The 12,102-nt window shown below is 40.5% G+C and overlaps 1 protein-coding gene across 4 annotated transcripts in view; it reads left to right on the top strand.

Moving 5' to 3' along the window:
• Window positions 1–12,102, top strand: part of LOC112922087 (guanine nucleotide-binding protein G(q) subunit alpha) — a 307,767-nt gene that overhangs the window by 288,765 nt on the left and 6,900 nt on the right. For all 4 annotated transcript variants that reach the window (XM_072762711.1, XM_072762718.1, XM_026001512.2 and 1 more), the window contains one exon: window positions 1,946–2,099. In XM_072762711.1, coding sequence (XP_072618812.1) covers window positions 1,946–2,099 — 154 coding nt within the window. The remainder of the gene's footprint in view (window positions 1–1,945; window positions 2,100–12,102) is intronic.

The raw sequence follows: 12,102 nt of genomic DNA, 5'->3' as shown, positions 1-12,102 counted from the left end.
GGGCTTCTTTGAAGACCACAGTATGCCTTTCTAGAATTTCTTTATATATGGGGGAAAAAAAAGTTAACTCTCCCATCAGAGATGTCACTATTGAGTTTAACCTTCTTTAGATTCTTTTAGAATTCTTTCAGTTCTTATTTGGGCCTTTGCTGATCTTCAGCCCTGAAATTTTCAACCTATAAAACCATAGGCCCCAAGACATGATTTCTTAATGACTGTTGTTTCTGGGGGTTAAAATTTTACCACTGGTAATGATAACCAGTAAAAGGCACATAGATAGATATTTTAAAAGCCATGCATATCATTTGTATAAAAGAGAAATGTACACAGTGAAATAAACATTGTCCCTTGAGCCATGAAGTCCCTCTGTATCTGTCCCACTGTGCATTCGTATTATTTTTTTTATTGGAGTTCAATTTGCCAACATATAGCATAACACCCAGTGCTCATCCCATCAAGTGCCCCCCTCAGTGCCCATTCCCCAGTCACCCCCACCCCCTGCCCACCTCCCTTTCCACCACCCCTTGTTCGTTTCCCACAGTTAGGAGTTTCTCATGTTCTGTCTCTCTTTCTGATATGTCCCACTCATTTTTTCTCCTTTCCCCTTTATTCCCTTTCACTATTTTTTATATTCCATGTGCTTTCATATTTAAATGAGCAGTGCTAGGGAGGAAGTTTAAAGGTTGAAGAGATTGGCATATTGACGATCATCTGCTTAACAGAACTTGGTAAAGATCTCTTTTTGAAAAGTGGGTCTTTTCAACCTGATTTGAATTGGCACACTTTACAGAAGGAAAGAACAAGACAAAATTAGGATCAGAAAATTTTCCTTGGTGAGCTGAGTTTCCTGGAGATTTCCCAGAACTGCAGTCAAAAGGCTGTCCGGAAGAGTATGCTGGGCCTTTGTAACACTGCACTATGAAACTTAGGGAACCTTCTAACATGAGGAAGGCAGACTCTGAGCGGAAAACATGAACAGCTTGAACACCTAGTCTTCATGGCCATCCCTGAAATGTCATTTATTCATTCATCTCCTTTGAGAAGTTTGGGGGAGGGAGGGATGTATCCAGGTATATCCATTGCAAGTATTTTATACAACAAACAGAAAAACACAGTTCAAACTAGCTTCAAAACTAAAGAATACATATTGGCCAATGTTGCTGAAAATCCAGAGGCAGAACCAAGTTCAGGTATTAAAAGCAAATGAGCAGGACCTGGTTTATTTTCTATTTCAAGATGGTTGTCTGAAGTTCCTGAGCCTACGTGAGTCCTCATCCACATTCTGCATGAAATCAAGGTTCTCTCTTCCAAAGTTCCCAGCAAAAGTCCTGGAGTTAATGGGGCCAGTTGGGCTGCTTGGCTAAACTGATGACCATAAACCAGAGAGTAGTTGTTCTAAGTGATGTGGGTCTGGATTCAGAGCCCTGCCCTGATCCAGGCTGGATGCCATCGGAGTAGGATGCTCTGGCTTCAACCACCAGGCCCCCAGGAGCGGTGGAGGTGGGCTGAGTCCCAGGCAGGTGTTTTCACTGCTGGAAACTTAGTCATCACACATAGCACTAAACTGTGGGGGCCAGAAAGTATCATCGGTATAGCCAGGAAGAAGTGTCCCCATGCACCAAGGCTTTTATGTCCCCAGGAAAAGGAGGACTCTCCCTAATCTGCTGCCTTTGTCTGTGACCTGGGTGTGGGAATGACCTAGTGGTGAGTGTGTCTGTGGGAGGAAGAGCTGGTCACCTGCTTGTCAGTCTGAGAGTTAACTTAATAAAAGAGCTGATGGGTGTCATGAACCCTTTGCATGTAAATCCTGATAAAAGCTACTACCATCCAGCCCGAGGCTACAAAATTTTGAATGCATACAGGAGATGGGTTGTACTTCCAACACAAACAAGTCACAGATTGAGTAATCCTGTAATTCATGCCTTGTTTTTCTAATTTTTTTCAGAACCGAATGGAGGAAAGCAAAGCACTCTTTAGAACGATTATCACATATCCCTGGTTCCAGAACTCTTCGGTTATTCTATTCTTAAACAAGAAAGATCTTCTAGAGGAGAAAATTATGTATTCCCACCTAGTTGACTACTTCCCAGAATATGATGGTAAGTCAGCACTCTTCAGCCAGCCCAGTAGCAGGGGATCTGCTTGGCTGCCTAGCCAGCAATACAAGAGCTCACACATTGCACGTAGCACATTGTTGCTGCCTCTGCCTGGAAAGGCTGCCTGTGTGATTGATGAAGTACAAATGATTGTTTGCCCTGCTCTTTAACAACCTGAAAGGTTTCAATTCCCCCAACAATGCTGAAAAGTGATAGCGAAAGAAAACAACTTACGTGTTTTGAATTAAGTGCATGAGAGGAGGAACAGTCCCCTAGTTTTGAACAATTGTGTATCGACCATCATAATGCCTTCTTTTGTTAACTGTCTGCTCTTGCCTCTGTGGAAAAAGAACAGAGCTTTGTGTCCAGAGCCCAGCCTCTGAAATCACTCTACCCAGGTTCACCTTCACAATTTTGATACTTTGTAGAACCATGATCAAGTCATTCAATTTCTCAAGACTTTAGGACCAAGCTCATGCAATTGTTTTGTAGACTATCCGAGATACATGTATGATATTTTAGCATGATACCTGACACATGGTGAGTGGTAGGAAATATTTTGGGGAGGGCGCTGCATGACCTCATCCTGTCATCTTTCAGGATGGCACCAACCTCTACACTCTTCCTGTAGTTCTTAGAATCCATAACACCTGCATCAGTACTCCTTTGTTTTTGCATTACTTACTTCTTATAAACACATCTTGCCTACTCAAGTAGACTGTGAAATCCTCAACGACTGGGCATGACACTCAGCCATTCTGAGAAATACTTGTTGACAGGTAACAAAATGCATCCACACCAAGGCACTCTGAAAAAAGCCAGTCGCAGCCACTGCTCCGAAAGAGCTTCTCTGGCAAGAGATCCACACACCTGCCCATACGTACTGGAGTCTAGATTAGGAGTGGCAAACTATGGCTTGCTACCGCTTTTTATAAAGTTTTATTGAAACAGTCACACCCATTCATTTATCCACAGACTGTTTCTATGCTTTAATAGCACAGTTGAGTGGTTGTGACCAACCGAATTGCCCACAAAACCTAAAATACTTATGCTCTTTGCCCCTTTCTTCTTTCAATTGAAATATAGTTGATCCATAAGGCTATATTAGTTTCAGGTGTATAACATAGTGATATGACAAGTCCGTCTATAAGGCTGTGCTCACCGCAGGGGGAGCTTCCGTCTGTCACCATACAGCATTGGGTGACTATATTCCCTATGCTGTGCCTGGGCTTGATTCATTCCACAACTGGAGGCTTCTGTCTCCCCCTCCCCTTCACTCATTTCACCCATCTATCTACCCAACCCAACTCATCCAGCAGCCATCAGTTTTTGGTATTTATGGGTCTGTTTATTTATTTATTTGTTCTTTAGATTCTGTGTGAGTGAAATCATATGGTGGTTATCCTTTTTTTTTCTTTTTTATGGTGGTTACCTTTCTCTGAATTATTTCACTTAGCATTATACTCTCTATGTTGTCTCAGTGGCATGACCTCTCCTTATGCCTATGTAATATTCCATCGTGTGTGTATGTATTGTGTGTGTACTACACATCTATACACATAGAACAGCTTCTTTATCCATTCATCTGTTGACAGACACTTGGGTTGCTTCTGTATCTTGGCTATTGTAAATAATGCTGTAGTAAACATAGGGGTGCATATATCTTTTCACATTTATATATGTATTATATATAATATATACTTATGTATATATGTATAATATATATACATGTGTATTTATTTACTTTTTTGTTTATTTATTGCTGGGTAGTGGAATTACTGAATCATATGCTAATCCTGTTTTTAGTTTTTTGACGAATTTCCATACTGTTTCCACAGTGGCTACACCTGTATTTAGACCCACCGATGGCACAGGAGGGTTCCTTTTTTTCCACATCCTCATCAACACCAGTTTCTTATATTTTTTATTTTACCCATTCTGACAGGTGTCAGGTGATACCTCAGTGTGGTTTTAATTTGCATTTCCCTGATGATTAGTGATGTTGAGCATCTTTTTTATGTACCTGTTGGCCACCTGTATGTCTTCTTTGGAAAAATGTCTGTTCAGGTCTTCTGTCCATTTTTAATCAGATTATCTGTATTTTTAGTATTGAGTTGTTGAAGTTCTTTATATATTTTGGGTATTAAACCCTTATCAAATATGTTTTGCTTTATTTTGTTGACGATTACCTTCACTGTTCCCAAGCTTTTTATTTGAGTATAGCTTTAATAAGGTTATTTTTGCTTTGGTTTCCCTTCAGAGGAGACCTAACTAGAAATATGTTGGTAAAGCCAATATCAAAGAGATTACTGCCTGTTTTTTGTTTTTTTTTTTTTCTGGGAGTTTTATGGTTTTTAAATCTCAAATTTGGGTATTTAATCCATTTTGTGTTTATTTTTGTATGTGGTGCGAGAAAGCAGTCCAGTTTCACTATTTTTCAGGTAGCTCTCCAGTTTTCTCAACATCAGGTATTGAAGAGATTGTCTTCTCCCCATTGGGTATTCTTGCTTCCTTTGTCACAGATTAATTGACCATGCAAGTGTAGGTTTATTTCTGGGCTCTCTATTCTGTCCCATTGACCTATGTGTCTGTTTTTGTGCCAATTTAATAGTTTTTTGATTACTACAGGTTTTTTTTTAAGATGTTTTATTTATTCATGAGAGGCGGGGGGGTGGGGCAGAGACATAGGCAGAGGGAGAAGCAGGCTCCATGCAGGGAGCCTGATATGAGACTCAGTCCCAGGACCCCAAGATTATGACCTGAGCCAAAGGCAGATGCTCACCCACTGAGCCACCCAGGCATCCCTGATTACTGCAGTTTTATAGTAGATCTTGAAATCTGGCATTGTGATACTTCCAGCTTTGTTCTTATTTCTCACTTTTTTTTTTTTTTTTTTTTGGCTATTTAGGGTCTTTTGTGGTTCCATAAAAATCTTAGAAGGGGATCCCTGGGTGGCTCAGCAGTTTAGCGCCTGCCTTCGGCCCAGGGCGTGCTCCTGGAGACCTGGGATCGAGTCCCACATCGGGCTCCCTGCATGGAGCCTGTGTCTCTGCCTCTCTCTCTCTCTCTCTCTCTCTCTCTCTCTCTCCCCCTCTGTGTCTCATGAATAAATAAAATAAAAATCTTTTTAAAAAATCTTAGAATTGGTTGTACTATTTCTATGAAAAATGCTCTTGGTATTTTGATAGAGATTTTGTGAAGTCTGTCAATTGCTTTGGGTAGTATGGACATTTTAATGATACTAATTCTTCCAATCCATGAGCATGGAAAATCATTCCATTTATTTGTGTCATCTTCAATTTCTTTTATCAGTATTTCATAGTTTTCAGAGTATAGATCTTTGTTAAGTTTATTCCTAGGTATTTTATTTTTGGTGCAATTGTAAATGTGATTGTTTTCTTCATTTCTCTTTCTGCTACTTCATTATTAACTGTATAGAAATGGAACCAATTTATGTGTACTAATTTTGTATCCTACAACTTTACTTATTCTAGTAATTTTTCACTGGAGTCTTTAGGGTTTTCTATGTATAGAAATATATTGTACAAATACTGACAGTTTAACTTCTTTCTTATCAATTTGCACGCCCTTTATTCCTTCTTCTTGTCTGATTGCTGTCACTAGTACTTACAGTACTATATTGATTAAAAGTAGTGAGAATGAACATCCTGATCTTAGGGGAAAAGTTTTTCCCCATTGAGAATGATGTTAGCTGTGGGTTTTTCATATGTTGCCTTTATTTTGTTCAGTTATAAGTCTAAGCCTACTTTGTTGAGGGTTTTCATCATGAACAGATGTTGAATTTTGTCAAATGCTTTTGCTGCCTCATTTGAGATAGTCATATGGTTTTTATCTTTCATTTTGTTAATGGGATGTATCACATTGCTTGATTTGTGAGTATTGAACCACCTCTGGATCCCTGGACTGGATCCCTTGTGACCGTGGTGAATGATCCTTTTAATGTATTGTTGAATATGGTTTGCTAATGTTTTTTGATTTTTGCATCTAAGTTCATCAGAGATGCTGGCCCGTAGAGTTTTGTTTGTTTGCTTGTTTTTGTAGTGACTTTTGTCCAGTTTGGGTAAGAAGGTAAAACTGACCTTATAGAATGCATCTGGAAGTTTCCCTTCCTGTCCTGTTTTTATAATAGTTTGATATAATGATTCAGAATAGATATTTTTTTAAAGTTGGGTAGAATTCGCCTGTGAAGCCAATTGACACTAGACTTCCAGTTTGTTTGAAGTTGATTACCAGTTCCATTTTATTACTAGTAATTGATCTGTTCAGATTTTGTTTCTTCTGATTCACTTTTAGAAGATTGTATGTTTCTAGGAATTTATCTGTTTCTTATAGATTGTCCAACTTGTCAGCATAGAATTTTTTATAGTAGTCTTTTATAATCCTTTGTATTTCTGTGGTTGGTTGTTACTCTCTTTCTTTCTTAATGAATTTGACTAAAGGTTTATCAATTTTGTTTATCTTTTCCAAGAACCTGGTCTTGGTTTCATTGATCTTTTCTGTTTTTTAGTCTCTTTCATTTATTTCTGATCTGATATTTATCAGGTCCTCCTTCTACTAAATTTGGGTTTTCTTTGTTCTTTTTCCAGTTCTTTTAGGTGTAATGTTAGGTTGTGTGAGATTTTCATTTTTGAGGTAGGTCTGTCATTATAAATTTCCCTCGTAGAACTGCTTTTGCTGTATATCAAATATTTGGCCCTTTATTTTCATTTTCATTTGTCTCCATGTATTTTTTAGTTTCCTCTTGGGTTTTTTTTATTGACCTGGTGGTTGTTTACTACCAAGTTGTTTGGCCTCTGTGTGTTTGTTTTTTCTGGTGTCTTTTCTTATTACTGATTTCTAGCTTTATACCATTGTGGTTAGAAAAAAATTCATGATATGGTCCCAGTCTTCTTAAATTTATTGAGGCTTGTTTTGTGGCCTAGCATGTGATTTCTCCTGGAGAATGTCCCATGTGCATTTGAAAACAATGTGTATTTTGTCTCTTTGGATAGAATTTCTATATGTATCTATACGTAAATATATTTCTGTATATATCTGGTCTAATGTGTCAGTCAAAAACGTGGTTTCTTTGTTGATTTTTTGCCTGGATCATTTATCCATTGATGTAAGTGGGTTTCAAAGTCCCTTGGTATTACTATCACTTTCTGTTTTTATATCATTAATATTTGCTTTTCTGTATTTAGGGGCTTCGGTGTTGGGTACATAATTAAACAATTGTTTTACCTTCTTGATGGATTGACCCCCTGACCGTTATGTAATCCCTTCATCTCTTGTTACAGTCTTTGTTTTAAAGTCTGTTTCATCTGATATAAGTATTGGTGCCCAGAGTTTTTTGGGTTTTTTTTTCCACTTTCTTTTGTATGGAATATTTTTTATCTGTACTTTCACTTCAGACCTAAAGGCACACACACACTGAGTCTCTGGTAAGCAGCATTTAGAGACGTCTTACTTTTTTCTCTATTCTGCCATCCTGTGTCCTTTGATGGAACATTTAGACAATTTACATTTAAAATAATTGTTGATAGCTATGTACTTAATGCCGTTTTTTTTTCTTACTGCCATTTTATTAAAAATTTTTTGGTTGTTTTTATTCTCTGTTTCTTTCTTTTGTTCCCTTCTTCTCCTTGTTTGCTGTCTTGTGATTGCTGACTCTCTGTAGTGCTATGCCTGGCTTTTTTAGTTTTTGTGTATCTGTATTCCAGGTCTTGGGCTTGCAGTTGCCACCAGGTTCGAGGTTCGAGGTTCGAACATAACATCCTAAGTATGTCGTGGTCTGTATCAAGTTTTGATGGCCACTAATGTTTGAACACATTCCAAAAGATCTTTTTTACTCACTCCTCCAGTTTATATATATGTTATCCCATTTTACGTCTTTTTATTCATACTTTTTTTTTAAATTATGGCCTTTTCCACTTGAAGAAGTCACTTTAACATTTCTTGTAAGGTCCTTTAGTAGTGATGAAGTCCTTTATCATTTGTTTGTCTGGGAAACTCAGTATCTCTCCCTCAGTTCTGAATGCTAACCTCACCAAGTAAAGTATTCTTGATTGCAGATTTTTTTCCCCTTTTAACATTTGAATCTATCAATCATGCCTCTTTCTTCTGGATGACCATATTCCTGCTGAAAAATCAGTGGATAGACTTAAGTGATTTACCTTTTATGTAAATTTTTGCTTCTCTCTCGCTGCTTTTAAAATTCTCTTTTTAACCCTTGACGTTTAATTATTGTGTCCGTGGGCCTCCTTGGGTCCATCTTGTTTGAGACTCTATGCTTTTTGAACCTAAAGGTCTGTTTTTTCTCCCTTAGATAAGGGAAGTTTTCAGCTATTACTTCTTTGAATACATTTTCTTCCTCTTTCTCTTTTTCTGGTGCCTCATAATACAGACATTTGCTTGCTGGCATTCAAGACATCCCTTAACCTATCCTCATTTTAAAAACATTTTTTGTACCGCTGAGCTTGTGTCCTTTCCATCACTTGGTCTTCCTTTTTTTTAATATTTTATTTATTTATTCATGAGAGAAACAGAGAGAGAGAGAGAGAGAGAGAGAGGCAAAGTCACAGGCAGAGGGAGAAGCAGGCTCCATGCAGGGAGCCTGACGTGGGACTTGATCCTGGATCTCCAGGATCACGCCCTGGGCTGAAGGCAGTGCTACACCATAGAACCTCCGAGGCTGCCCTCATCTGGTCTTCCTTATCATTAATTTGCTTTTCGGTGTACATTTTTTTTCATTCCAGTTATTGTATTAATTTTGATTTTTTTAATACATTTTCTCTCTTATTGAAGAATTTCTTACTGAGTTCCTCTACTTTTCTAAGCTGGTGGGCATCTTTATGACCATTAAACTCTATCAGGCATATTGCTTAGCTCAGTTTTAGTTTTTTTTTGTGAGGTTTGTCTTGTTCTTGTTTGGGGCATATTCCGCTATGTCATTTGGCTTGACTGTCTATGTTTGTCTCTATGAAGTAGGTGGAACAACTATGTCTCCTAAACTTGATGGGATAGTCTCGTGTATGGTTGCCCACTGTGTAGACCATGTGTTTGTGCATGATGACTTTTTGCCAGAGCTGTGGCTGGCATGGGCTGGGGATCCCACAGCACTGCATGCTGGGGTTGCCCTGGTGGGATGGTTGGAGCTGAAGTGGGCATGGATGGGGGCAGTCCTGGGGCTCTTACAGGCAGCACCTTGGCAGAATAGTTAGATCTGAAGTGAGTACAAGCTAGGGGATCCCAAGGCTTTCCATTTAGAGGGTGCCTTGGCAGGACATTTAAATTTGAAGTAGACATAAGCCGGCATACCCCAGGCAGGATAACTCAAGAGGAAGTAAGTGCAAGCCAGGGGTCCTGGGCCTCTAAGCACAGGGAGCAGTCCCAGGGCTCTCTACTCAAGATGCCCTGGAAGAACAATTGAAGTTCAAGTAGGTGTAATCCGGAGTGTCCCAGGGGGCACTATGGCAGGGTAGCTAGAGCCAAGACAAGGTACAAATCTCAGGGCACTCTAAGGTGCTTCCCACAGGGCTCCCCAGGGTGCCCTGGCAGGGCTGCCATAGGCAGGGTGGTAGGAGCCTAGAGTGTTCCTGCATGCTTAGCACCCGTGCCCTGTTGGAGTGATGGCTAAGGCTGTAGTGAGCAATGATCAGGGGTATTCCAGGGTGCATAGAGCTAGGCCAACCTTGGTGGGAGGGCCAGGGCTGGTGTGGGCTAGGGTCCCACGGCTCCTTGAGGCAGGAGGTCAGCTAGGGTACCCACAGCCTACTCCCATCAAGGCAGAGGGATACATCAACTGTGGCACTCACCAGCCCCTCTGACCAGGAGACCGTTCCAGCAGCTCCCCACCTTATGGCAGGTTCAAGGGCTGGTCCCTTTACATTCTATTTGCCTTTATAACCCACAGCATTTTTCCTGTGCCTATGGACAGACAGATCTGCTTACAGTCCCTCAGTGCTATTCCTCTCTGCCACAACGGGTAGCATTAAGGCTTGGGGTTCCCTTCAGTACCCTGTCTTCATCTCTCTCGCCATTCTTTGTGTAGTCTATCAGCCAGCCCTCACTTCTTCAAGAGGATCTGCTCTAGCAGTAAGTGTGGCCTGGAGGAGGTGAGTTAATGGTCTTCCTGTGTCACCAACCTCACTCTTGGGTCCTTTACAGAGAAAGCATGCCAAACTCAGGTCTAGATGATTAGTAGGTCAGAGGACAGCTTTGAATGTCACAAAGTTCCAACTCTGCCACTTAACTGCCATGGTGAGCTTAGACAAGTCTATTCAACCATTCAGTTTGCTAAGTAGAAAAGAATTAAATAGAATTGCATATAGGTCACTTAGCGCGATGCCTGGCAGGGAGAAGAGCACAAGCCCAGGTGTAGCTATCGTAAAGATGTAGGGAACAGGTGTGTATGACAGACTCCTCTTTAAATGACATTATCAATGTAGGATGTGCAATAGGTATCAGTTCAGCAAGCTCCCTCAGAAATGCAATTACTTAAAAAAAAAAAAAAAGAAAGGCAATATTCAACTGGCTTTATAGCTTTGTGAAGTCCTTAAGGAGGGGGTTTGACTCATCTTTTCATCCCACGGGCATTTGGGGCAGGGCCAGCTCACAGAAGGGGAACTGAATTTCCCTTCTCAAACATATCTAAGATCCTAAAGGTGGGCAGCTTGCAATAGAAATGTTTGGGGGATGTTATCAGGCATTAGAAATAGAACTCTCTGTAGTTCGTCAGCAGTGTGCGCTCCTGTCCATTCTCCAAGTACCTTCTCCTTTGTGCTTTCCTGTTCCTTCAAGACCAAATGCTTTCAGGATACCTGGGGGGCTCAGTGGTTGAGCGTCTGCCTTTGATTTAGGGCATGATCCTGGGGTCCTGGGATGGAGTCCCGCATAGGGCTCCCTGCAGGGAGCCTGCTTCTCCCTCTGCCTCTCTCTTAACTCACCTCCTGCTTCTCCCCTGCAGGGAGCCTGCTTCTCCCTCTGTGTCTCTGCCTCTCTCTGTGTCTCTCATGAATAAATAGAAAATCTTAGGGGAAAGAAAAATGCTTTCTTAGCTGAAACAGTGTTTTCATTTTTACCCCCTTTTTATTGGCCACCAGCCTGCCACTCAGTTATAAATGCCAGACTGTATCCCTCACTGTTTTGCAGAAACTATAGAAGTAAGGAACTTGGTGTGTCACTAACTTGGTCTCCAACAGCAATGGGCTAGTCTTTAACCACAAGAGGTACCTGAATAAGATGGGCATAAAGCATCTGACTTATACCTAAGCATACATTTGCCTCTCTCTCCTGAAAGAGACTTTATTTTTCCCCAGAGTTCAGTGAGAACCAGCAAGTGGGGAATGATGCCCCACACTGTACATAGCACCCCTGTTAGGCCAGCAGGTTTTCAAGATGTGCTTGCATGCAAGACGACAGGGGATAAATACAGCACAGCCTGCCCCATGGAGCAAAGTCGCCAAGGCTCAAGCTACTCCATGCAGTACCCACAGCACACCACACGTGGGTTTGAATTTTTTTTTTCTTTTTTTTTTGCACCAACGAAAGACTTTTTCTGTGATACATATTTTGGGTACTTTTTTTTCCTTCTTTGCCATGTCCTCATGATCTCTTTACCTATGTCTTTCATCCAGATTCCCCATCACTATGAGCATTTCTTCCTTCCAACATGTGTGCATTGCCAAGGGCTTAAACTGTGAACATGTTTTTTTACATATTTTGGGTACTTTTTTTTCCTTCTTTGCCATGTCCTCATGATCTCTTTACCTATGTCTTTCATCCAGATTCCCCATCACTATGAGCATTTCTTCCTTCCAACATGTGTGCATTGCCAAGGGCTTAAACTGTGAACATGTTTTTTTTTTTACTGTTAATCTCCATCAATGTGCACATAACGCACAGAGAACAGAGAACTCAGCCGTGGAGAAAGAAAAAAAGACACTTATTCACAGAACAAACACAGCTGTCATTTCATACAAAGCCCTTGTAAGAGCTGCAACTA

The sequence above is a fragment of the Vulpes vulpes genome, chromosome 1, assembly GCF_048418805.1.
Source record: "Vulpes vulpes isolate BD-2025 chromosome 1, VulVul3, whole genome shotgun sequence".
In the NCBI taxonomy this organism is placed as follows: domain Eukaryota; kingdom Metazoa; phylum Chordata; class Mammalia; order Carnivora; family Canidae; genus Vulpes; species Vulpes vulpes.
Note: the sequence above shows the minus strand (reverse complement) of the source record. Positions and strands in the feature narration are given on the sequence as shown.